At 36.6% G+C, this 26,062-nt stretch overlaps 1 protein-coding gene across 1 annotated transcript in view; it reads right to left on the bottom strand.

Moving 5' to 3' along the window:
- Positions 1-11,733: 11,733 nt before the first annotated feature.
- PAWR (pro-apoptotic WT1 regulator) overlaps positions 11,734-26,062 on the bottom strand; it is a 75,773-nt gene continuing 61,444 nt past the window's right edge. The window contains exons 4-6 of the mRNA XM_084306063.1: positions 17,533-17,680; positions 16,075-16,179; positions 11,734-11,906 (exon numbers count right to left, since the gene is read on the bottom strand). Coding sequence (XP_084162189.1) covers positions 11,820-11,906; positions 16,075-16,179; positions 17,533-17,680 — 340 coding nt within the window. The 3' untranslated portion in view covers positions 11,734-11,819. The remainder of the gene's footprint in view (positions 11,907-16,074; positions 16,180-17,532; positions 17,681-26,062) is intronic.

The following is a 26,062-nucleotide window of genomic DNA, read 5'->3' as shown; positions in this document are numbered from 1 at the left end:
TTCCTTCAGATGTACTTGGCCCTATGAATGAGACCATGGAATTTCTCCTTCCTTTTAAAAGATCACTTCAAAGGCCCAGACACCGCCCAGTTTTTAAGCATGTAGAAAACACTTCATGCTAATATCATCCTGTGCTATTCTTTAGTTTCCCTCACAGACTGGATAACCCTACTCTCCCTTTGGCTGTGATTCAAAGGAGCAGATTGTTAATGCTGGTATATACAGTTTGCAGGGCTCTGTCCTTACTGCTGCTACCTGTTGTCAAATTCCCCTCTTCACTTAGTGCAGAAACAACAATATCTCAGCCACTCCATTCTTTCTTCATGAACTGTCTTTTATATTTGGGCTGGTTCTTGCAGAATTGGAAACTTCCAGATGTCTCTGCATCTCCACCAAATTTGCTGTCAGCAAGCATCAGAGACTCAGCCACATATTAATTTAAAAACAAACAAACAAACAAACAAACAAAAAACTAACAATATACCAAAGAGCACCCACATTCACAGATGTTGCTCAGAATCTGCTATTGCTTCTGCTGAGCCACCTTCACTACCTGTGGATACTTTCTCATTTCTCCTTTTATTGCATATCAAGATTTTTAAAATTACATCTCTCAAACACACCTTCAAAATGTATCTGAAAATACAAAACATATTCAAGCCATGCACTGCATCATTTATCAAGGACCTTATAGGATTAGTAACAGCATATAGATTTTTTATCAGGTGCAAACTGACTAAAGCTGTAGCCTTAAAAGATTACATGCCTGAAAAGGAAGAACCTTCCGGCTCTTACCTTTCACAGCCCATAGTCTGGATGCCTTTCTAAGTTGACTGGATGCCTTTCTGGTTGACTGGTATTATTTTGCTGAGTGCTGGGACAGGCTGTCTGCTGGCAAAAGGACCACAGCCACCCTCCCCTCACATTTGACTTACTTTGCCCGTTTGCTTTAAAACCTCTGCCATATTCAGTTTTTACACTCTGCCCCCTCTGCTCCCCCCCCCTCCTTGTCTGTTCCTCTCTGCTTCCTCTGCATCCCAGCGCTATTGTTCTATACTGTACTGAAAAGGGAATACAAAAACCTGCATGCATGAGGACTTATTTTTAAATAAGAAATAGTAAATAATATTTTCCACAGGTCCAGCACAGCCTTGCTTCTGGGCTAACTATCTCCATGCCAACATACCAAGCAAATAGCATTGTCTTTCCCCTCCCAAGCCAAACACGGTCACCTCACACAAATGCACTTCTTGTGGGCGTGCTTAAAAGCTCCTCAGTCCCTACCTGCTCTCCAGCCTGACCTTTGCTCTAGCTGCCATCCCAAGCTGACACACCCAAATTTCTGTGACTTACAAACAAAAAAGACCTGCAGCAGAACTCCAGTGAAGTCAAGCAGCACAGAAAGTGTAGTTAGACAAAGGATAAAAGACTATATACAACACCCAGCCTTTCCCCTGACTGTATGACACTGGGTTTGAAGCAAGGGCTTGCTCTGCCTGACCTTGCGCTTCCCATCCTAGGCCTGTGACAGAGTAGCCACGTTAGCAAGAAAAGCCATCCACTTGCTTAATTTGAACATGGGTTGCTATCTTGGCCACCAGCACAGGATAATGTAAACTACATCCAAAGCTCCCTTTGTTCTGTGGATTTAAGTCACATTTAACTCTAACACAAAGACAAGCCTTCCAAAACTTTCTCCTACACATGCATTTAGTCTCCTCATGTCACAAAGCAGAACATGGATTGCTAAAAACTCACACTAAATAAAACCTTTTTCTTTTCTCCTTTGGAAAAAGGCCTAATATTTAGTTACATTCTGTGCTCATTAGGATATTTTTTATAGAGATCTGGTTTCTTAAGCACTGAAAAAGATTCCTCAGAATGTCATTTTATCTCTTCTTGAAAGTGCCAAGAATGTCTAACAAGCTAAATAATGTAACATTATGCAGGGGACAGAACAGGGAAAAAAAGTTCTGTCCATGATTTCAAATTAGGATGCTTTATACAAAATGGTTTAATTATTACTTTTCGTAAGAGGTGATTAAACTTCATTAAAATCCAAAGCATCACTTGCCAAGATCTCAGAACGGTTTATTATTTTAATTTTCACATAATTACGAGGAAAAATATGTTTTGCTTCGGTCTCTTTGGTGAGGAGATATGGCACTTTGCCATATTACAAGGAGGAAAATTCTCTGTAGTGCCAACGCCTAGTAAACTGCATCCTGAGTCTCAGTGCCTCAATGCTGAACAAGTCAGCTGAGAAATCAATAGGTGACTTGCTTTAAAACCTTCCTGTTTCTTCATATCAGAACACGCTGTTATTTGCAAAAGAGCAGTGGGAAAAGCAGGCAAAACTTTCAGAGGAAGAACAGAGGAGGAACATGACATTTTGCCAGTTTGCAAATAAATGGAAGCTGATTCATCCTGTCCGGTAGGTTTTCATATCAGCACTCAGTTAATGGTATTGCCCTGAAATATGTTGGTTCAGCTGTCTAGTCACAGAAGCTTAGCACTGTATAGTCTAGTGCATAGCCCAGGAGAGGAAAAAATCAAATCAAATAAAAACCCACCATAGTGCTTACCTGTAACTTGTCCCCTGCATTCAGATGCTTACCCTCCATAATCACATAGGCCAGAAAAGATTGCTAATAGATTCCAATACTGAGTGTTTCAAGGGATTGACATGGGCATTTCCTGAGTTAAATGTTTTTGCCCCCATGGCATAAAAAATCCAGCAAAATGTACAGAATACTCCAACTTCAGAGGAAAACGGTAATCTGCTGGGATAACTTCCCTTAGCGTTAGAATGTAAACTGAACTGTATTTCAGCTTCAGCACTAAAAGTCTCAGGTGGTGTCATAAGGAGATAAAAGATAACAGAAGAAAATTAAACTACAAAAATGCACAATTACACTCCTACTTTGGAATCCTCAAGTAGCTAAATGAGATCTACTTGTCTTTAATTGTGAAAATAAAAATACGTTGAAAATCCAAGGATACGGAAGTGTAACACCTAAAAGGCTTGTGTCTTTATTTACCTACAGAACAGATGAAAGCTCCAAAGCAGAACACGTGAGAAGTCTGCATCTTTGTTTACCTACAGAACAGAAAGACCAAAGACATGAGGCCAACAAAGACAGTGATGGGTCTAGAGGGGAAGATGTACAAGGAATGGCTGAGGTCCCTTGGTTTGTTCAGCCCAGAGCTGGGCAGGCTGAGGGGAGGCCTCATGGTGGCCTGCAGCTCCCTCATGAGGGGAATGGAGGGGCAGGCACTGAGCTCTGCTCTCTGGGGCCTGGTGTGGAACACACTCCCACAGAAGACATCTGGTGCACTTCCATCTGCTCTCGACTGTCTCAGCTGAAGTATTAGCAGCATTCAGGAAGCCTCATAAACTCAATGGGCAGGTTATAAAATAAAACGGACGTGAGTACTAAGTAGACAGCTTCTCAGAGTAGGCTGCTGACAGCTGCTTAAAAGGAATCTGAATAAAGAACACGCTTACAGAGCTGTACCAGACTCTTTATTCAAAAGAAGAAATACCCTTCTTGAGGTCCTTACCAGTTCTGGGCTTCTACAGTCAACAGCACCCCGTGTCTTTCTCCTGCTGCTATGTAGATCAGACAAAAATATACATATAAAAACTCAGTAAAATGGATGAACAAGCCAAATAGTTTATTGAACTTCCTAAATATTAAATAAAGTCAGAAAAGGGAAATAAGGTTTCTTTACCTCGTTTTTAAGTAGTCTTAGTTTTTACTTACAATACAGTTAATAATCATTGCAGTTCTTACAGGAACTTGATTTCAAGCCATCAATTTTTGCATTGAAACATTTAGTACTAAAAAATGATTAACCATCACACCAGCAGTTATCTGCTAATTCTATTGAGCATTTCCTCTAAGAAAACTTTTCAAATAGGTACAGCTGTTTAAATGGATGTACTTCAGGAAGCACCTAAATAGTTTTTCTGTTACATAAAATGTGATTTTAACTCTGTAAACACAGAACTACAATCCATATATTTTCAATTATGCCATTTGTTTTTAAAAATCCTATAAGCAGAACAACGTTAGAAGAGGCATAGTGAATTATATTAAAATGTACTAAATGACTGAATTATACTGAGTGCTTTTTAAAAGTTTTTTTTTATTATTATTTTGTTCTGTAACAAGCACTAGTAGCTGGTATAATGCAAAGGCAGCTGTCTTTTGTTTTTCACAAATCTCTCAGCAGTTACAGGACAAGACTTTGTTCTATTTAAATTTGCAGGATGCAGCGAAAAGGGCTTTCAGATACAAGCAAATCAGAAGTTCTCCATGAGGCCCTGGTGCTTTAGCAAGGGGTTCCCACCATATTCTAAGAATTAGCTGTACCATGGTTTTGCTAGAAATCTAAATACCTGCCCTACACATCCCTAAAAACATCAGACACACTAACTGATAATACTGTAGTACCACATTACTTGGAAAGCAATGCCCAAAATTGCTGCCTGCTCATCTACAGCCTAGGATGGTCTAGGAAAGACATGATCAAAGCTGTGATTTTAAATAGTAATTTGTATTTCTTGAAGGACTGAGAGTTTTATTCATTTCACTTTGAAGCATTTGTGTACAGACAAGAACATGAATGGCTGGAAATCATGTTTTCTCTTAATGATACTGGACTGTAGCAATAACATTTGTAGATCTTTACGAAGATCGGTTTGTCATCCGTTCAATATTGAAAAGTATATGAAAAAATGTTGGAGAAAACCTAGGTCTTCATTTTCACATACCTGTTCATCTCCCTAGTATTCAGTCCAGCATAGTCTTACTTTTTCTCCTAATTTTCTTCCTTCTTTTAACTATCTTTGTAAATCCTATAATCTGGAGAATGAGAATTGAAAATGGTCAGTCTTTTTTAAAATGTTACTGCTTTATACAAAGCCAGAGTGCCACTATAACAGGGTTTTGTAAGTGGTATTTTATTACAAACTATAATGAAAAGAAGCAGTTAAATGGGTAGAAGGAGTGATTCAGTTGGGAACAATTAGCATTTTCTAAATAATTGCTTCACAGAGAAATATGAGAGTTATTTCTAGACAGTCTCAACTTGCAAAGCCTCAGTGGTTTTATTGTCCCCACCCATTAAATATATTTGGTAGCTGGCTGTAACTACACTTACACTGTTGCAATCAAAATTTTAAACTCTCTAAAATGCATCATTGTTATAACGAGCCTTCAGGCAAATGCAGAGATTAACATTTCTAAGGGAGAGAGAAAAAAAGATTTCATTCCACAGGCTCTTGCTCTACAAAACCTGATTTCCAGAGATAAATACTAATGGAGCTTGTGTCAAGATGCCAATTATCAAGCTGGACTTTTCTCAAATATAATCTTGTGCAAGAGAAAGAAAAAAAATAATAAAAAAAAATAAACTGTTTTTCTTTAAAATTATGCTTAGGGATTTTAAAAGATACCTTGGTACAAAGAAGAGTTGATACCGCTTTGTTGCATGAGATTGTGCAATAGGTTGTTGAATGTGCCTGTAATATCTAAATATCTTCAGGTTATTTCATTAAAGGAAACTGATAAAATTGTTCGAGTTCCTATCATAAGAGACTAAGCAGAGATTCACTTTTCATTTTTGCTGTCACTACATTATAAATGTGGCCTTTTACTATTTCAGAAAGCATGGACATTTTTGAATCATAACATGAAGTTAACAATGAGCAGATCAATTATAGAACCTCTTCATCTTCAACCTGTTCATCTTCTGTTTACTGGGAAAAAAGGCACATAATTACCTCCAATATATGTACTTTTTCATTACTTCCCTTTTAATTCCAGTTCTCAAAACAGATTGATACTCATATTAGTAAAAGATGAAAGCTGTAACTATAGGTTACAATCTGTAATAGAGCTTTATCATGTAACAAATACCTAAAAGTCAAAGATGTTAAAGACTTCTAAGAAGGAAACTTTTAATTCAAAGATTCTGTCTTACCAAACTATTACTAACCTAACTACTAACTATTACCAAAGTTTACCTTTTAATCACTCAAGGATTAATGTTAAAGAAATGTTTCTGAAGAAAGTCTAAAATAAAATGGAAAAAGCAAGAGAATCTCACTTTTCCTATGCCATCAGCAACATCAACTACAATTCAGTTACAAGTCACTAACCATGTTTTGCACAAAGGGGGCTGAACTAGCAGAAAATGCAGTCAGTCATTTCTAGCACTCAGCAGTAATTTCTCAATGTATCAAGGTACTTGCAGGATTATGCTGTGCAGAGACAACATCAATGCCCACCAACACAGCCACTCAGAAACACTGCTGATTTTCATCTTCAGCAAAATTTTCTTCTACGAAGGAAAAAATACTTACAGAATTCCTTTGATACTTAACCCTCAATTCTGCTCCAAGAACTTTTCCAATTAAACTTCTAGTGCTTGTGAAAAGAAGGACTGGAGTTTTCGTTTTTCTCAAGGCAAACACCCTCATAAGACTATAAAATGAGTTGTGTTTAAAAGTGTTAAGATTTAAGAGTCTTCTCTGAAGGCAGCAACTTTTGCTTAAAAAAAAAAAAAAAAAAAAAAAAAAAGGCCTAGAAGACTTGACATTGCCTAAAAAAATTAAGTGCTATACTTTTACATGGTATAAGTCTACCCATTTCCTAACTGTGCCTGCTGATTAATGTTATTTCAAACTTCTAGTGAATCTAGAAACTTTCAGTCAATTATGCTTATATAGAAAACCCTGTTGAGATATTACCAAGAGACTATGCATACCTTCCTGCTCTAGTAATGCTAAGTAAAATGTAAGCATCAGTTTCCATATTTCAAAGGCTGTCGGCTGCTAGAGTGGAAGCTCTCAGCTTCAAATGTGTCAGTGCAGGTGAAAAAACCACTAGACCTCCATACAGAACTGTCACTATTTCAGACTACTATGCATACACAAGAATATCCCTCTTGTCAATTCCTGCCCAAATGCTTTCCATATCTGGTGACAAATCCAGTTGGAATTTTAGTCAGACAACGTTAATTCTCCTGTGAACACAATAAATACTCAGCCTGGATTAAAAAGAATTTTGTTTTATTTGGACAAAGGCACACAGTCTTTATCGTTAGATTAAACGTGTTTCTTTTACCTGCAATAGTAAATCTCAACATCAAATTTAATCTGATACCACAGATAATACTACAACTAGGCGGTGTTCAAAACTAAAATGGGTATTTAGTTATTTGTAGTTTAATGATGCTTCATCTTTTTTAATGCATAAAATTGATATTTTAAAAAATGACTCCTCATGAGATTATTTTCAGAGGTAAACTCAAATATCACAACTTTTGCAAAACAGAAAAACCACAACTACCTGTAACCTTGAACAAGAACAGTTACACCAGAAATCTGGAAACAAAAACAAAAGGATAAAATTAAAAATGTAATGTACATCTGCTGCAGTACAAGCAGGAATGGAGATTTACTATAGTAAGTCACCATACCTGTAATACCATGAATGGTACATAAAACACATATCTATGTCCTGGACATATTTAAGTAGTCCTAAAGAAATGCTTAATAACAGGAGTAGAAATGTTCCTTACACAGGTATTGACACTGGAATGACTTTCTGAAATGAACTTTTAGTAGAGATCATCCATATCAAATTAAGTGACAAGATCCAGATTTATTTTTTTTAACAGAACTTTTAAATATAATCCTTTGCTCCTCAGTCTCAGCAGATACAGGTTCCAGCACAAATTTATTTTATTGTACATATTTAAGTTACGGCTTGCAATGGCAGTTTCTCCAACGAAAATGGTTGTTTCTTGCTAAAAGTGTCAGATGTTTATGGTCATTAACACTGATGAAAATGGACCGAACTCAACTGACATCTTCAAAAAGGGTTTGAACTTAATAAATACTGACAAGCCATAGATTGATAGTACCTTTAGTGTGTTTGTTTCCCAATAATTACCTTTCCTGTTGGCTACTAATACTGATTTGTTTCAATTCAAGCTGGAAATAGAAAACAAGTGCAGAAAACTATGGAATAGCTGGAATCAATGTTCCTCTGCCTTCCTAGGAAAGAGTTAAAATTTGATCTCCAGTATTCCTTCTGGTCCTAGGGTAGAAAGTTTCCAAGTTGTAATAATAGCAGGTAAATTTTAAAAAGTTTTGATGCAGATTAATCGGTTGCTTCCCATGTATAGAAACCCCTGTATCTCTTGTAATGCTTGTGTCAATTGCAAGTTTTTCAACAGCTAACTCTCAGTACAACTGAACAAAAATCATTAGGTTATACTTCCTAGTTTGGAATTAATTCATTTATTTCTTTTTACCCTCTTTCCTCACTCTACCTCTGAAATTCAGAGACAAGAGAAATAGCAGAAAAATAATTAATATCTAAATGTGTCAATATAAATGGTAATTTATATTATTTTAAAAGTCTGCTAATTAACAAAGAAATGTTTTTCTTTAAAGATAGAAGAAAACACTCCTTTGCAAATACAGACTTTTGGTTAATATATATATCAAGTAACGATGCATTTACACATGGCCACTTAATTATTTTGAAATGAAAAATGCTTAATTTTGAATTTCCTTGTAAAAATCAGCAACATTTATATATGGCAAATCTTCTAATTTAGAGAATAAATCCCACAAACATTAGTGCATGTAATCAACAATAGAAATATTTCTGCGCAATTTTAACCTTCAGCTCTGGATGCACCTCTTTTCTATACGATATGCAACCACAACAGGAGCATCATTTTGCAGTCTTAAAGCGAGTATTATATGCTGTTCATTAACTAAGCGTTTTCTCTTGTTTCTTTTAGTCAACTGGGGTACTTTTCTGTTTAGATATCCTTAGATGACTCAAGTTACCCAGAAACACAGATGCTAGATCTAGGCAGTTGGGTACAAATTTAAAGATAGGAAAGTTAAGAAATCTTCATGAGTCAACTAATATTGCATAATAATGCCCTCTTTCAAAAAAAGCTCTAATTTAGCCTAGGTATGTTACTATACAGATTTATCCAGGAATCATACACGAAGCATACAGCTTTACCAAGTGAGGTGGGTTTCCATTTGCAGCAGTGTATTTATTTGATTTCAAAACGGACAATTGAAAACAACTGAGGTGTTGGATGGGAGAGCACATTGGCTCAAGCTAGCAAATTGCTGGCAAGGTGGATAATTTAACACCACATCAACTAGAATAAAAACTTATTCCATGGTTGAGCTTGATTATAAGGACATCCCATTGAAATCAAATTTTAATGGCAAGACTAGATGATCATTAACATTTTATGTCATACACCATTATTCCTAGAGTCTAGTAAACTTCTCCCAAGAAACTGATAACATAAGCAGTAACAAATTATTATTGAAATATTTCTTTACAAAAAAACATCTAAATCTTCAAAAATGTCAGAAAAAATGTGATGCTTAAAGATACAATTTGTGGGTATTTTTAGGACTATGAAACATTTTATATTTCTATACAGAACATCTGTATACAAAACAAACAATAATGTCTAGGTACTTCCTGTGTGAGTTCCCAACAGTTCCACTGTTCATACTTTCTGCCTGAAGGATTACAGCTTTCAAATATTTGGAAACTTCCTTTTGCCAGTACCTCCTCAAGGTAGGATATAATAAGCGCTTCTGCCAAATTCCCATCAACTGGGTATCCATGTTTAAAAAAATAAATTCTAATTTTGGGGTTTCTGCTGCTAAACTTTACTCAATACACATGCAAACCAAGAAGAGGTAAATACGATCACAAGCAATTCTTGTTTATATACTTTGCTGTCATTATTCTTTGGTTTAAAATGTATATGAAGTACAGACTGTGAAATACCTCATTTACAACTTTGTATTAGTATTCATGTTTCTGCATTAAGTCCTTAAAGATGTTTCTGTATGTTTGACATCCCATGCTTAAGTCTGTATGTATATTTCCTACACAGCATACACAGAAGGAAATCAGATGTTGTTCCACATAAAGTTTTGTATTTATTCAGAAGGTGTACATCTCAAATTATTCTTTTTTTTTTATGACTTTCAATTTTTAACTTTATGGAAGTGATAAATGAAGGGACTTCTTACTGTTTGACTAATGTTAAGACAAATATTCACTGGTGAATACCATAGTTTAGAGGGCCAATACAAACCCCACATACCACTTAAAACCCTGAGATAAGGTTTTAAACAGTGTCCTATGGGATATCTTTTCCATTACGAAGGAAAACTCCAAGGCATCTTGGCATATCTTGAAAAATACTTCTTGAAAAATACTTTAAAGCTCTGAAAAAATCCTCATTAGAATACACATATGTAAAATAACATATCCTATATTTATAATAATCCAAGGTATAACAATAATTCCTGAATTTGAAGTTTAAGAATCTCTTACAGTCATTAAATACGTGTTATGGAAACAATTGGCAAATCTGAAAAGATGATTGCTACTACATATTGAAGTTGCCTTTAAGTTTTAAGGTAACACAAATTATATGTATACAATGTTCTGACAACGAATTTCAAAATCATCAAAAAAAAAAAGCCTGGACATGTTTTCAAGTCTCCTCACTCAAGTGACCTATATATCTTTTTTTGATTGAAATGAATGAAATATATGTTGTATTAATATGAAATAAAGTACATTGAATTTCTGCCTAATAAGAATTTTAGGAATGGAATTGTCAATTAAGGCTGTGGTTTATGTAAAATGAGAATTTTGTCTACTGTCACGTTATAGAAGTATCAGTATGCGCTCGTAAGTGGACAGTAACATCTAAACAGGCACTTCCTAAACACTTTGTTAGTTTAAAATCAAGGATAAAAGTGGTTTTTTAGCATTTGATGTTTCAAAAGTTCATTAATCTCTTTTATTCCTGTCTACTTTGCTATATACAAAATTTTTGACCCAGCTTAAAAAATGAAACATCAAAAAACTCACATTGGTTATGATCATCTTAAGACAACACCTTTAAATAAAAGTGTATTGCAAAAATGTATTTGCAAAAATGAAAGCTCCAGGCTCTGTATTCTCAACACAGCAAACAAAACTGTTTGATAGTAAAATTGCATTTCATTGCTAAAGCAAAAGCTTTAAAATAAACTGCAGTGCACAACTTCAATGTGATTCTAAGAATTCATTAATGCTGATACCACAGGTGATTTATTTTTTTTTAATAAAACCTCCCCCTCCTGCCACAATACTGCTATACAAAAAAAAAAAAAAAATGCTGCTACTCTACTCTGTCAGTCTTTGAGATAAAGTAAAAAAAAAAAAAAGTCAACATACAAGAGTTTTTAGAGCAAGAAATCAATCTGCAAAATGTTATACAACAGTTAAAAGGCATCCACTTTACAGAAGTTGAAACAAAAAAGTAAATATTTCACAAAATATATATTTTGGATCTGTGTAAACAAAGCTCATATGTATGTATTGCTTCCATTCATTTCAAAAATATACATCCACATGGACTGAAAGTGATCTTGGTGCTCTGAATTTTAAATTATTTTGATATATGCAGATGTAATCTGAAAGTACAAAACCTCATTTTTTTGAATTTAGTATTTTGAAATATGTCAAAACTTTTTCTTATGAGAAATGAAAATGAAAATACACCCCAATTTTGATGCCATTTCATTGAATGAAGAAGGAAGTACTATGAAAATAAACATTCATCTGGTTTCCTAACAATAAATATAAAGACAGTTATTATAACATAATGCAACACAGGAAGTATTACTATATTGACCTTAATGTTCAATCAGTAGTTTTTAAATCTTTCCTCATTGAGGCTTGAATCTTCTACCTTGTCAGCTGTCCAACAACTTTTAAGAGGGTTTTATTTTCTTGCTTCAATTGTTCATTTTCATCTTCTATATCATCTAGGTCCTGTGAAAGGAAAAAGAAAAATACACATTTCTCAGGACATAAAATACAAACTCTCGATTAGTAGCAGCAGGAATTTAGCTCTGAAATCAAGATATTAGGGTTGGGAAGAATTTGTGTCACAGCATCCCTAAATCTGCTAAATCTGGCGTTTTATCCAAGTGTTATCAGAAGTAAAAAACATTAGTATTATACTCCCACATATAAGAACCTTGAAGTGGAAACATATATAAGCAAAACTGAAGCTGCAGTAGGAATTAAACAAGAAATCAAAACTGGATAGGTGTGATTACTAGCATGGCGTTTATTTGGCTACTCTCTCTGCTCCCTGGATTGCACTTGTCTGCAACTATCCCACTTGTGTTGATGAACACATCACTGGTTATTACTGCAATAAAGTCTGCTTTGTATTTTAAATTAAGCATAAAATTTTTCAGGAAAAGAACTACATGCCCATCTTTTTCATTTTCTCTGAAGAAGAGTAAAAGGCATATTGTAAATTCTATCTAAACGGCTACTGAAAGAACAAATACTAAAAAATTGTGTTTAAAATAGAATGATCCTACCTCAAAGGTCTGTCTCTCTTCCACTAACTACTGTATCTAATTAGTTCTCAATTCAGTGCTTGACTTCTTACCAAGTCTTTCCAAGATTTTAAACTGATGATTTTAAAATGATGAAATTGGCAGTTGCTGTAAGCATTAGTTCAGTAAAAATAATTTTACTGTACAAACAACATGGAATGAGAATGAGAATGAGAACAAAAAAATGAGGAAATAGGAATGTGACCTCAGGGACAGCACTCTGACGAGGAAAATGAAAGGCAGGCCAAAGAAGGAAGAACCAGGAGTCTGATCAGAGATTTTAGATGCCTTTTGATCTGTCTGCAAATTCCTACTGTTGTCATGCTTGATTAAATATAAAACAGTAATAGTGAAAAGATTTTTCTCTCTTGTTCCTTGAAGTCGTTAAGCACTGTTTGACATAAGGGGCCTATTTTCTTGTTTCTTTTCAGTGGGGCCATTCCAGAAGTGCATTCTAGAGACTGTGTACTCTGATACTCTGGGTACTCTGATTTTTAAAAGCCTCTTCAGTTTGCCAAACCAAATCCATACTGCTATACCTATGCCTTTGCAAGTCGTGTACTGTTTTTGTAATGTGGAATCAAGAAATCACTAGCAGAAATTGCTTTTTACCTAACAGAGGTAATACTGTGTCACAGAAGAAATGACTTCCAGGAAAAGCACTTGATTGCTCTGAAAGTAACAGATACAAGTGACTTAAAAATCTAAATATGTAAAAGTTTTGATGAAAAGCTATACAATTTTAAAAAACACACCACTTTATCTCTTTAGCAGATCAATAATCAGATGGAAAACAAAATACTTTTTCAATAAAATGATTTTTTTTAGTTCGGCATATGTAATAGTGTATTTGATCTTGCTGTTAACAGAGACATTAGATAGCTCAATTAAAACTTACCTAAAAGCCTTCTGTATAAAAATACCTGTTATTTACTCAAAATAAAATGTAAATAGTTTGTGAAACTTCATGCTGACAAAATAACATTCCAAAGAAGTTCTTGAATATGATCCAAGAAAAATAACTAATTCAGTTTAAATATCTAGGGAAATAATGGACTGAGAGATGCAGATGGTTTTTTTGCTGCTCTGGAATTTAAAGCTTCTTATCAAAATTAAAAACTGCAATGCTAACTTACTCTTATTAGTAAATAAAATACAATAGCTGGTAAGTTTGGACTTCCAAATGAACCAATAGCTACACCATTGACACAAAGTAGATTGTGAATTCTCAGTCCAAATGTGCATTTAACTATAGGGACAGTAAGATCAGAAATGATTGAGTACAAACTAGTTGATAGTTGAACATAGCCTACAAATATCTTGAGATGCCTTTCCTTTATTTGAGGCTTGTATTAAGCAATTGCCTTTATCTTATTAAAAAAAAAAAAAAAAAAAAAAAAAAAAAGCGTCAGACATACTTTTAGAGGCTAATCTACAGGAATGAAAAAATGCCACTTATGACAAAAGGCTTTTTCTGGTTCTCAATATAAATGCAGCTGATGTTCTTTAAGTATCTTTGCACTGACTGTACTCAGTAAAATCTTATTTTTACATTAAATAAATATCTTTACTTAAAATAAGAAAAAGTCTGCCAACAAGTTTTCAGGATTCTTGGAAAAACAGCTTTTCAAGTATAACACACAATCTCTGGCAATGAAGGATGCATCTGTGGTCATGAACTGACCAAAACTTCTAGAAAGAGCCCTTCTCTAAATATGAGGGCTGAGCACTCACAAAGCTATGCAATAAAATAGCATTTAGGCTCTCTGACTTGAAATTCTTTCCAAGTCTGTACAACCTAACATGCAATGAGAGCATTTTTTGATGAATGGAGAAATATCATGAATGCATAGATGGTTGAATTTCAAGACCCCTATTCAGGTTCCCTACTAGCAAAACTTTAAAAAGATCTCTGCGTAAGCTCACTAGGTCATCAGGACGTCATCAGCTTATCCAAACAGAAGGTTGAAGATCACAACTGTTCCTCCATGTAAAGCACCCGATCCTGGTGCCAGGTCTACAGAGCAATGTTCTATGAAGAGCAGATGGATGTTTAAGTGCTGGCTCTCGTGACTGCAGTTGCAAAGACAAACCTTAGGCAAATATGATCGCATATTACCTTTCATTCCTTTCCTTTATGGGAATGATGTAATACTTCTGTAGCTCTTTTTAGCATTCTAAAGCTTTCCTCTTTCTAAATCCACATGGATAGCCAATACAAAAACAGTCATAAATCCAACAACTATTTAAAAAGAACATAAAACTACCTGTTTTAATGTAAGTATCTCTTGAGACATGCTGGCTTCAAATTGTGGCAAGATAAATTAGTAAAGTGGCCAGAAATTCAAAAGCCACCTATTTCATTAAGAAAAGTCTGTGGGATTCAACCATAAATACTTGCTCTGCAATAAAGCTAATAGATAATGTTATAGATACGATAAATGCTGACTTGATGGATAACAAAAATAAGAAAGCATTCTCTTCTCCATTTAACAGAGGCTACCTAGGGACCACCACATGTATCTCACTGAATGGTACAACTTGAGTCATTTTGTAGTGAAGAGATTTGTGGAAGGACTACATTTTATGATTTCTTTCCACACAAGAAGCAGAAATTGCCATCATACTTCAGTGCATGTAATGCCCACGGTCTGCTTGTCTTTACATGTTATAAGATACTCGATATCTAGTCAGATACTCAATGGATTTAATTTAGGACATAATCCTTCAAATACAGCAGAAAAAATTAACATTGCTTTTCCAGAGGAGTTCTAGAAACAAACTTTAGAAACTATCATGGTCCTAAAACACAAGCTTTGAGTGAATTGGGTTGTGTTGTTTTTTATGTTTGTTTGTTTGTTTTCTGACCTCTGAGACAGGAAATCAGATGTGACCAGCATTTTACGTAGCTTTGCTGCCCACTATGTAGGAGTGAGCAGTTTCATTGACTAATAATCAGGTCATCAGCTTAGATGTGAGAGATCCCTTGCTGAATATAAAAGTGGCATAAAGATCAATTCCCCATTAAAGTAGATATCTCTCCAAAATACAGACCATACTTCACTTACCCTATAATTTCCAACTTTCTTTATAAAAAGAAATGACATGTTTCAGAATATTCTCAGCTCCTTCAGTACTGTAGATTAGTTTGAGAATTTTTGAGTATGTTGTCCTCCATTGTTGCAAATGAAAGTTTAGCACTATGCACATAAACTTACAGTTTCCCTTCACTGTTGGATCAACCAAGTCCAGTTTTGAAATCTTTTGTCAAATTTTTATAGGAAAGCCTGCACTGGACTACTAGAAGCATATTTCCCTAGCACATCCTGGCTCTGCACATCAGTCAAGAGTCAAGTCCCACTAGAGATTACTGATGTTAATGATGATGAACAGAAGCCACCTGGGAAACAGAACTTATTTACATGCCTGTAGAAAAGTTACATAGATACAAACAAACAAAAACTCCCAATAACGCTTAATTCTATTCAGACCTTGCCTGGTGGTTATAAGTGCCTGAAACAAAGCACTGAGAATGCAGAGGCTTTTTTCCCCTATTTATATAGCACCATATAAGAAAACGTGCTTACTCTGTTTAATAAATCAATTTCTTCCTTCAGTTTCCCAATTAGTTCCTCTTTGTCCTGTGTCATCTTCATTAATCTCAGATTTTCCTGTCTCTCCTTTGCAAGTTCCTAAAAACAGAATATGCATTGGTGTCAAATGTAATCGTGCATTTTAAAGACAGTTTTAAGTTACTAACATTAAAATTAATCAAAGCAACCCTCCACACACACACCACAAGCACTTACCTGTAATTTCTTTTCTATGAGCCAAACCCATATGTCTTCAAGCCTTCATATTTCAAGGAGCTAATGAATCACATCTAATAAGGAATTTTACCCACATCAAACCTGTGTGCTATCTCTGGTTCCAGAGATGTTTATTTAATATCTACCTTAAGCATGAGTGAGCCCAGAACTGGATAGGGGGCCCAAAAGACAAACAAATAAATGTAAAGTCTCTGATTCCAAATTTTTATAGTTTTTTTCCTTTTATTTTTGTTTCACACTTCAGCTAACAAAGGAAATGAAGACTCATGATATCTGTGGGCTCAAATGCAAGAGAAAATTAAAACGTCCATTCAGTAAATCGGTGTTCAGTACAGCAAAAAGAAGGCCTTAAATCTCCTATTTTCTGTGTTATTGGTAGTTCAGTTATTTGTTATTACTTATTTCAGAAGAAAGTTGATTTGGAGGATTATAACACATTTCATTCAAATCTGGCTTAAATCTTAAAAAAAAAAAAAACATAATTTCTACAGAACACGCCCTATTTTCTCCTTAAAAAAAAAAGTCTATTCAAATTGCATTTACTTAGTAACTTTCATCCATATGAATTCAAGAAAATTTGGCAAGTTACCCACAAAAATACACTTCAGAGGAAGAAACAGAAGCCCGTATTACATACATGACATATTTAGCCAAAATAATATTTTAAGTGAAAAATACAGCTTTAACATTATTACACTTTCCCAAATATGTTTGCATGAAAAATGTCTGAAATAATGAAAACATTATTTTAAATGTATTTTAGATGCTTAAAACTTCAGTGAACAACTAGATAACAATTACATTTCATAACACTTAGAACATAAAAAAAAAATCAAATTAGAAGTAGATCAGAAACGGACTTGGTTATTTTCTGAACAGCCAGTGAGCCCCTCCTCCCCATAAGTTATCTGCCCTGTGTTGGTGCGTCACAAGGTACATATGACAAATACACAGAGAACAGCTGGCTCTCTGAGTGTATTATATTTACCTTATTATTTCGCACTTCTACACCAAATGAAAACTAAACATTTATAATGATTAGAAAGTTCACATTCTTTCAGTCTGCTTGTTTCATCATACATGTTTATAGACATAAGTATCTGCACTTCAAGCATTGAGCATCATTTCTATGTATTTTTACTTGTAATATCCCCATGGAGTTTCAAAGGTACTTTATTTCAGATTTATACCATGCAGATGTTAGTTAGTACTCACCCTTTCAAGTTCCTCAATTCTCTTTTCCAAAGCAGTACTTGGTACAGAGCTCCCAGAAGAGTTTGTATCCCTGCTGTATCTGCTATAAGTTGTCCTCTCTGTTCGGGAATATCTATTGAGAGCATCGTCTTCTGGAGCATTAGCTGTGCTACAAAGGCATAGAACAAAGCAGACACCTATTTAGAGATTTAACAAAATGGAAAAGGAAGAAGTAACGATGGAGTGTTTTCCAAAGCACTCAAGAGGTCAGTCTAATAAACTGCAAAGCAGCTATTTCACAGCTTTGTGTTTTTGAGAACTTACTGAATTCACTGCCTCAAGGAATCATGCACAATACTGCCTCAAGATACAACCTGCACCAAGAATCTAGAGTGTATTTCCTTATGATAAAATGTTGTAATTCACAACTTACCTAGATTAGTATTTTATAGTAGCCTACCTGTTTTGATCCTTATGGAATCTCTTCTTTTCTGGCCAGGGTTATTTAAGCAGCAGACATGAATTCACTATAGATAAGTTTTTGATCTTCTCTACTGCTGTATCCCTATGAAATGTATCCCATTTTGTTTGCCTGAAAGTTATCTAAATTCAGTAAAAAATTCAGGACACATACAGCCTGTCTGATGTCACAAAGCAAAATGTTTGGAAATTTCTCATCATTACAGCAAATAGTTGATTTTTGTGTGCTTTTTTGTTTTGTTTTCAAGTCTTCAGAAAAAGGTACTAACCTGCTTTTTTTTGAAAGGTGATTATGAAATTGTCATTAAGTCTTTGAAAAAGGAAAATCTCGATCCCTGCTTTCTCACAGAATTTTGCAGAGGCTACCTTAAGGTCACCTTGAAACAGTTGTATCTCTGTATTGCGAGAAATTGACCTAGAATATGAAACTGGCCAACAGAACTTGAGCAAAGCTGGGTGTGGTGGGCTGAGCCCAACCAGCAGCCAAGCAAGCACTCACACAGTTGCTTGCTCGCTCCCTCCTCTCTTCCACACAGCAGCACTGGGGAGAGAATGGAAAGGACAAAATAGAGAAAACTCATGGGGAGAGATGAAGTCTGTTAGACTGGTCTCTGAGCAATAGCTACTCTGGAAGCTACTCTACAACCCCCCACACACTTCTTTTTCTGCTACCCCAGTGTTACTGCTGAGCAGGATGTTATATGGTATGGGACACCCCTTTGGCCAGCCCAGGGAAGCTGTCCCAGCTGTGCCCACTCCCAATATCTTGCTCACTGCAGAGGAGCTGAAGGTAGAGGTGAAAAGGCTTTGACATTGTGCAATTCCTGTTCAGCAACAGCCAAACCACTAGTGAGTTGTCAACACTGGAACAGGTTGCCCAAAGCCCCATCTAACCCGACTTTGAACACTTCCAGGGATGGGGCATCCACAGCTTCTCTGGGCAACCTGTTCCAGTGCCTTACCACGCTCATAGTGAAGAATTCCTTCCTAATATCCGATCTAAATCTCCCCTCGTTCAGTTTAAGATGATTGTCCCTTACCCTGTCAATACAGGCACTGGCAAAAAGTCCTCTTCTGTCTTTCTTATAAGCTCCCTTTATATATTGAAAGGCTGCACTAAGGTCTCCCTGGAGCCTTCTTTCCTGAACAACCCCAACCTCTCCCAACCTTGCTTCAAAGGATAAACACAAGACCATGCTGACTGCTATGAAGAAAGTCAGCTCCATTCCAGCCAGACAAAACACAACAGGTTACAAGCACCATGGGAAAAACAAACAAACAAACAAACAAACAACAACAACAACAACCAAAAAAAACAGCACAAAATATTTGGAGAGGCACTCCTCTGATTAGATATGTATATTATATATATGTGTTACCTATTTATCACATCAGGCTGGTGATAAGGTTTTTTTTGCATTAGATCATGTAACCTTAAAACACACTGCAATGGAATCTTAACAGATAATAATTGCAAATGTGCATGAGCTGGTTTATAAAAAGCTTATGGCCTCTGTATTGTAATTATGTACAAAACCAGTGCTCATTTAGAAATATAAATATTAGAAGTCAAGCATTTTCGAAGTCACAGATTTAATGGTGTTCTTTCCACAGTTGTAACAGGAGTAATTAAGAGCAGCAGAACAGAAGACCTTAAGGACCAGGCAGAGAGAGATTTTGCACTCTCTGATCCACCAAAACTTTGAAAATATACATCTATATGACCAAAATAAAACTTGTTCAGCATTAACCAGAACTTGGATAGAGATATTTGAAAGTCATCCAGATATTGTCCTGGGCTAGTGGTTCTGGGTGGCCCTGTGTGAGCAGGGGTCGGACCAGCTGGGATCCAGAGGGCCCTGCCAGCCTCAGCCCTTGTGGGATTCTGTGAAACCACACCACTCTAACATGCATAAAAAGGCTTTTGAGAGCACTCAGGGGAAGAATAAAAAGCACCATGAGTATCCCTACAACAATTCCTTTAAAATGCAGGAGAGTATATGATTAACATTTTCATTTAACAGTTTTGCATTTCATAACTCTAGAAAACCCCTGCTGACAATGTGCAAATCTAGATGGATTCGGTGCAAATCAAAAGCAGGCATATCTGGCAAAAGAATGCCTTTTCATGGATATAAATGTTGCTTTGCTCCAGTATGTGTGAAGTTTCCAAGGCACACTGACACAATTCTAAGGAATTTTGTAGCTTAATGTTATTACCATATTTAGCACTGTTTATTCTCCATCTAGAAGATTTTTTTAAAAACATTTCTAGGGACCGGATACGCATGTTGCAACATAACATAAGAGAAATATTTTAGCTTAACTCTATAAATTCTAGATTATTTAGCTTTTTGAAAGATGTGTTGTTTCATGCTGTTCATGTCACAAGGAGAGACCACACCAAAAAAAGACTCAGTTTTTCATCACTCGGAAGTGATCCCTTTTGCCAATAGTGGAATATCTCAACTCCAGTGAATGACCTTGGCAGATGTTCCTAAAGGAAAGTTAAAAGAAAAAATAACTAGATAGGAAGAATTTCATTAATACTGAATCTTAAGACACTTTTCTGTATTTTCCCTGAAACTGATGCTTAAAAATTTCCCCACCTATTTTTATGGGGAGAAGACCCTACCGAACTCATTCCCTATCAGTATCATACGTATAAAGGACACATCATGAAGATTTCTAGGAAATGGGATTTAAAAAAATAATAAAATTAAGTCATAAGGAAAGTGACAGAAACAAACTTCATTATTTCACCTGTTGTAACAAACTAGCAAAGTTGCACATTGCAGTTTCTGACTATTCTTACACAAAAAGTTCTGTATTAGAATGACATTCAGTCGCTTCCTTTAAAATAAAATAAAATAAAATAAAACCTGCTATTTGCAAAGGGTCAGCATTAATAGCAGTATTACAGGAGGGTGGAAAAAATCTTGCTCTTTTCAATGTCTCTTTCAATATTTTCATGAGGCACTGCCCAAATGACAATTTCATCCAATTAAAGTCACCTATCGTCAAAAGCAAACGTCAATGATTTCAATTATAATGCATTTATGTTCATTTCCAGAATCGTGTAATTATACTTGATTTGGAAACTCATAATTAATTGTGTCACCTTGAAATCCAGCCAGCTGCTAGCAGCTTCTTTAGAAGAACGAGCAGAAGGCAGTGTTTCTAAACAGCCTACTTCGGACTTCTGTTGCTTCGGACTGGTTAAGTCGTGCTGGAGGCTGTCGGTGCTGAGCTAAGAAAGGCAGCCCTGTCGTCCCTGCAACTCACAGCCCCTTGTCCTGGCTCTGGCTGTAAAGTGACTGAGTAGGACACCTCCGACTGCCAGCCACAGCAGCTCCCTCAGACACCACCAGGCCCAGCTGCTTTGGCGCAGCCAACAACGAGGAACTGCAGTGGGCCCAACCTATGCCATAATAAGCTTCTGTAGGAATACCCTAAGCTTTTCCACCACTTTGTAACATCAACAATTAGTGGAAAAGGGGATATGACAGTCAAGAAAAGCCCTTTGGGTGATCCCTGACTACTTAAGTGCTCATTTTGGCACAGCTGAGGTCTTGCTGTGGCAGGCGTGATGAGACAGCGCTCAGCACACAACCCAAGCCGTCAGGGCCTCGCTGCACAACTCCCAGACCGGGGCGAGTAGGCAAGTCTGGGCACAGTGTTACGAAATGGTATTTTGCAGCTGCATCCCTTCTGAAGCAGTGAGACCAAGGTTAGTAGGTTGCATGTAAATTGGTAGACTTTAAGCTTTTTCCTTACGCTTTAAGACTTTCGGTAATCAAGAAAAACACCGAATGAGAGAATTTCAGATGGGCTTTAACATCTCCTTCATAGCACTTCCAACTAGGAGCTGGTGATCTCTTACACCTCATTTACTTTTCTACTCTTGCACAAATGTGAAACCAGAGTACAACGTGGTCTTTCAGAATTAGTGGGCAGGGTCCCTACCTGCTGGGTTCGGTGTGAGCATGCAGTGCTATCCTGAAAAAGGGAAAAAGCCCTCTGCCGTTTCCCTGGAAGCCATAAAGCCACACCATATTGTATTCATTTCCACTAATAAACAAACTTGTAAGGGGAACACACCCTTGAACCATTAAGAGATTTTAATCTGACTCTTTCTGTAAACTGATTCAGCCTGATCTGTCTGATCCATGAACCATGTGAAATCTTCTGAATTATTTTAAACCCCAATTTGCAAGGTTTTAGTTTTAATTTAAGGCATTTCTAGAAAATAAGCTAAATGTCTTTTTAAAATAAACCAAAGTATTCCTATGCCCACATGCATATCCTGCTTTGCTGTTACTTGCAAACTTCTAGTTCACAGAATGCAAGAGAAACCTAATTCATGTTTACATGTAGATTACACTCAAGTATTTCAAGAAACAATACACTTTGTCACTGACTTGTTTGAGAAATCAGTGATGACACCAACTCTGGTGACAGCATCAGAACCGACTCAGAAAACCACCCTTACCAATGGCAAGGTGCCTCTTGATTTAAAAGAACTACACACAAAGCAGTGCTAAAAATGCTAGTCCCAGCTATAGCAGTTGGAACAGCCAAGCTGCAGCACATTGTATTAAGAAAAGCTTAGGGAAAAACTAAAAATGAGAAAACAGATAGGGGCTATTGCCCCAGAAGGATACCCACACGTTCTAATCCTATGAGTTAGATGGGACAGTTAGATCCCCTAATCCTAGGAGCTGTATGATTAAGGTCCCCCGAGCCATTCTTTGTAGCTCATAGTCAGCACAGATGTCTGGTCACAACTCTCAAATAAACTCATGAGCATGTCCCTCAGCCTTCATGTAAGCACGACCCTGAAGATACTGGTCATGGTTTTAAAGCATCCTACTGTGCCACTCCACATCACAACAGAACCATCACTTTCTTTTGAAAACGTTTTATGTGGTTAACTCATGCAACTACAAATGAACCCCAATACAAAATTCTAGGGTATAAATATGGAATTAAAAAAAAAAAGAATCAGAAGACAGACTACAATTATAAGAGCCTCATTCCAAACTTTTATTTACTTTATTGTATAAGGAGACAGGCTCAGTTTGTCCAAGTCAGCCGAACAACATCGCAGCCAGCAGATTTCATTTGTAAACACATCTTCCCGTCAAAGGGCACTCAGTGAAACGGGTTTCTCAGCAATGTCATATAAATGTTTAACTATGGATTCCTGCATCCATACAAGGCAAAGTAGTCAGTATGTCTGATTAAATAGGTAGTAAAATCTGCAATTCCTGGAGCCCTGAGATATATTGCGAGAGTAGAAATTCCATCACAACACACAGCACAAGCCTTTCTCTGCTCTTGATTAATCTCCCATCTTCTTGGGCCCAGGAGGATGGGTGTCTCAGTGTAGACGTGAAAACAGCTATATGGGAAGGGAGAGGGAGGGCACTGGAAGCCTGGAATGGCATCAGTAACTGAGGACTGAAAGTCAGAAGATGGAGACAGAACAGAAGAGATCAGAAAAATGCCAAAGACTAGTACCTCCGTAGTTAAATATGAGGATGTATGAGAAAGGGGAAGAGAGAGGAAAAGGTGTCTGACTGGTTCAGGAAATGGAAACCAGGGAAGTGAAGAAAACTGTTGAGATGTCACTTTTGGTGAGGAACAACTAGGAAAGAGGGAGAAAACAAATGAGTAGGTTAGAAGCAGTAAAAATGCGGGAAAATGACTGGAAATTTTCTGACAAATAATACATTCTTCCCATGGGGGTCTACAACAGAGCCAAAGGTTTTATGAAAATATTCTTTCCATTTTTGCTGTCATTTGCTGTAAAGTCTACTAACAGCCTCTCTCTTCCCCACCCCAGAAGTACTGACTGCCTGTTGTTAGAGCAGTGCAAGTAACAGCTTCAAATGGGATCTCAAACAGGTTAGCCCTAGGTTGGAATTTGCTTCTCACTTCTCCTGAAAACCTAAGGAAGTACGCATAAAGCTGTTAAAAGACCATTATATGTTGAATACATTTGGGCCTTAATAATAATGCTTACTGTAGAATAGGGTGTTTTCTCCAGGACTTTCCTGTATTGCAGATGAAGGAAGAGGTGAAAAAGCCAAGCTTTGTCAGAAGAGGAGAGGAGTCTGGTCTTGATTCCTTTAGGATTTACACCAGAAAGTGCAGCCACTGGGAGACATATCTTGTTCAAGTGCTCTTAACTGAAAAATTACTTGGGGGAGGGTAGAAATTTTTAAATATAGAGAAAAATCGGTAGATACTTCTATCTCCAATCACAGTAGGTGTTAAGTCTCTATTTGTGAAGTACTGGCTCTTGTACACCTACCGAGGTTTTGTTAGAATAAAATCCAATTAATATTTGGGTACTGGGTAGTGTGATGACCTCACAGGAAAATAATGCTTTGTTCTCAAAATGAGGTTTGAGGACTATGCAATGAGTAAGATATATGGCAACATACATAACAAAATATTGAACTGCAGCTCACAGCAAGTCAGATTCCTCCTGAAAGTGATGCAAGTCCTGAGGGGGAAAGTTCGTGAACAAAAAATGTACATCCTTCATATAACTAAAGCTGACTGAATGAAGACCACACAAACAAGTCTTATTTTAGTATTTCCTAACTTAAGAGTTTCCAATTTTTTGCAATGTTATCAGAAGAATTAGTTTATTTTCAACTAAGTTACAAATGTGTGTGATTACTCAAACTTCTCTTTATTACCACCCCAGACACAACCAAGTTTTTGCAAGTGAGTACAGGGTAAATATAAAGTTTCAGGAAAACCCACCAGGTACTTATGACACACACGACTAAGTATTTGGCAGACACTAATAGCAACAAAATTCCTCACAGGTACTCAAGAGGAAGTGGAGACTCAACTAAAATGTGCTTGACTAATAAGAAAAGAAATAATGGAATTACACAGATATTAAGGCTGTGAAAGTAAATCCACATATTCTGCTTTAACAAAGTGATTCAAAAAACTCCACAGCAATAAAAAGTATCACTTGGCCACGTTTATGGGAACCCAGTAACCGAAATATAAAAGGAAGTATCACACTAAGAAATGTGAAGCATAAAAGAGTATGTGTACAAGTCTGAGGAGTAGAAAATACACTAGTGAATACTAGGTAACTGAAGGTGCTCTTTGCAGTTACTTCTGCAGACATGACATATAATACAGGTGAATAAAACATATTTTACCTGAATAAAGGAAATATGTAAAAGAGAATAAATTCATGTGTGAAATAAAAATGTATTTCCAAAAATGCCTTGCTTCAGTTGACATATTTTAAACTTCATGTTAATGTTACATTTTCCTAATAATTGCAATAGCTGAGTCAGTATGTTCCACGTGGACAAAATTTTCATGCACTTGTCAGGTGCATCAGCAGTGTCTGACATGTTTCTGACTGATGAACTTAAGAAATGACAAGAGTAATACTTGTCTCAAAGGCAGGCAAATAACAAAACAGGACATGTTAAGTGAGCAGCATCCCTTAAAACAGAGACGTTAGTATGATAAATTCATAGAAATTGCTTTCAATACTACTGTGGAGAGCAACAAAATTATCTACCTATCAATCTTAAGAAGTTGGTGCTTCACAACCCACTAATAAGACCCAGCAAAATGCTAGCTAAGATTATTTTAAAATAGTAACATAACAGAAGGGTTTGGGGTGCATCACTTTGGTCCTTATCCCCAAATCAGGCTGTATATTTGTAGCAGTAGTATAATGGCCTACACATCAAACACTCATCCTATTTAAATTAGCTTTTACAGAAGGGCTGAGGCTGGCAGGGCCCTCTGGAGCCCACCAGGCCCAGGCCCAGGCCCAGGCCCAGGCCCTGCCCAAGTAGGGCCACCCAGAGCAGGCTGCCCAGGGTCACGTTCAGGCAGCTTTTGAGGATCTCGAAGGAGGAGACTCCACGGCCTCTCAGGGCAGCCTGTGCCACTGCTCCGTCACCCACACAGAAAAGACGTGCTGCCTGGTGTTCAGGAAGAGGGAACCTATGTTCCAGTTTGTGCCCACTGCCTCTTGGCATGGCACTGGCCACCACTGAGAAGAGCCTGGCTC

Source organism: Netta rufina, assembly GCF_964035555.1.
Source record: "Netta rufina genome assembly, chromosome: 1".
In the NCBI taxonomy this organism is placed as follows: Eukaryota; Metazoa; Chordata; class Aves; order Anseriformes; family Anatidae; genus Netta; species Netta rufina.
The sequence above is the reverse complement of the archived record's forward strand: the minus strand, read 5'-3'. Positions and strand labels throughout refer to the sequence as shown.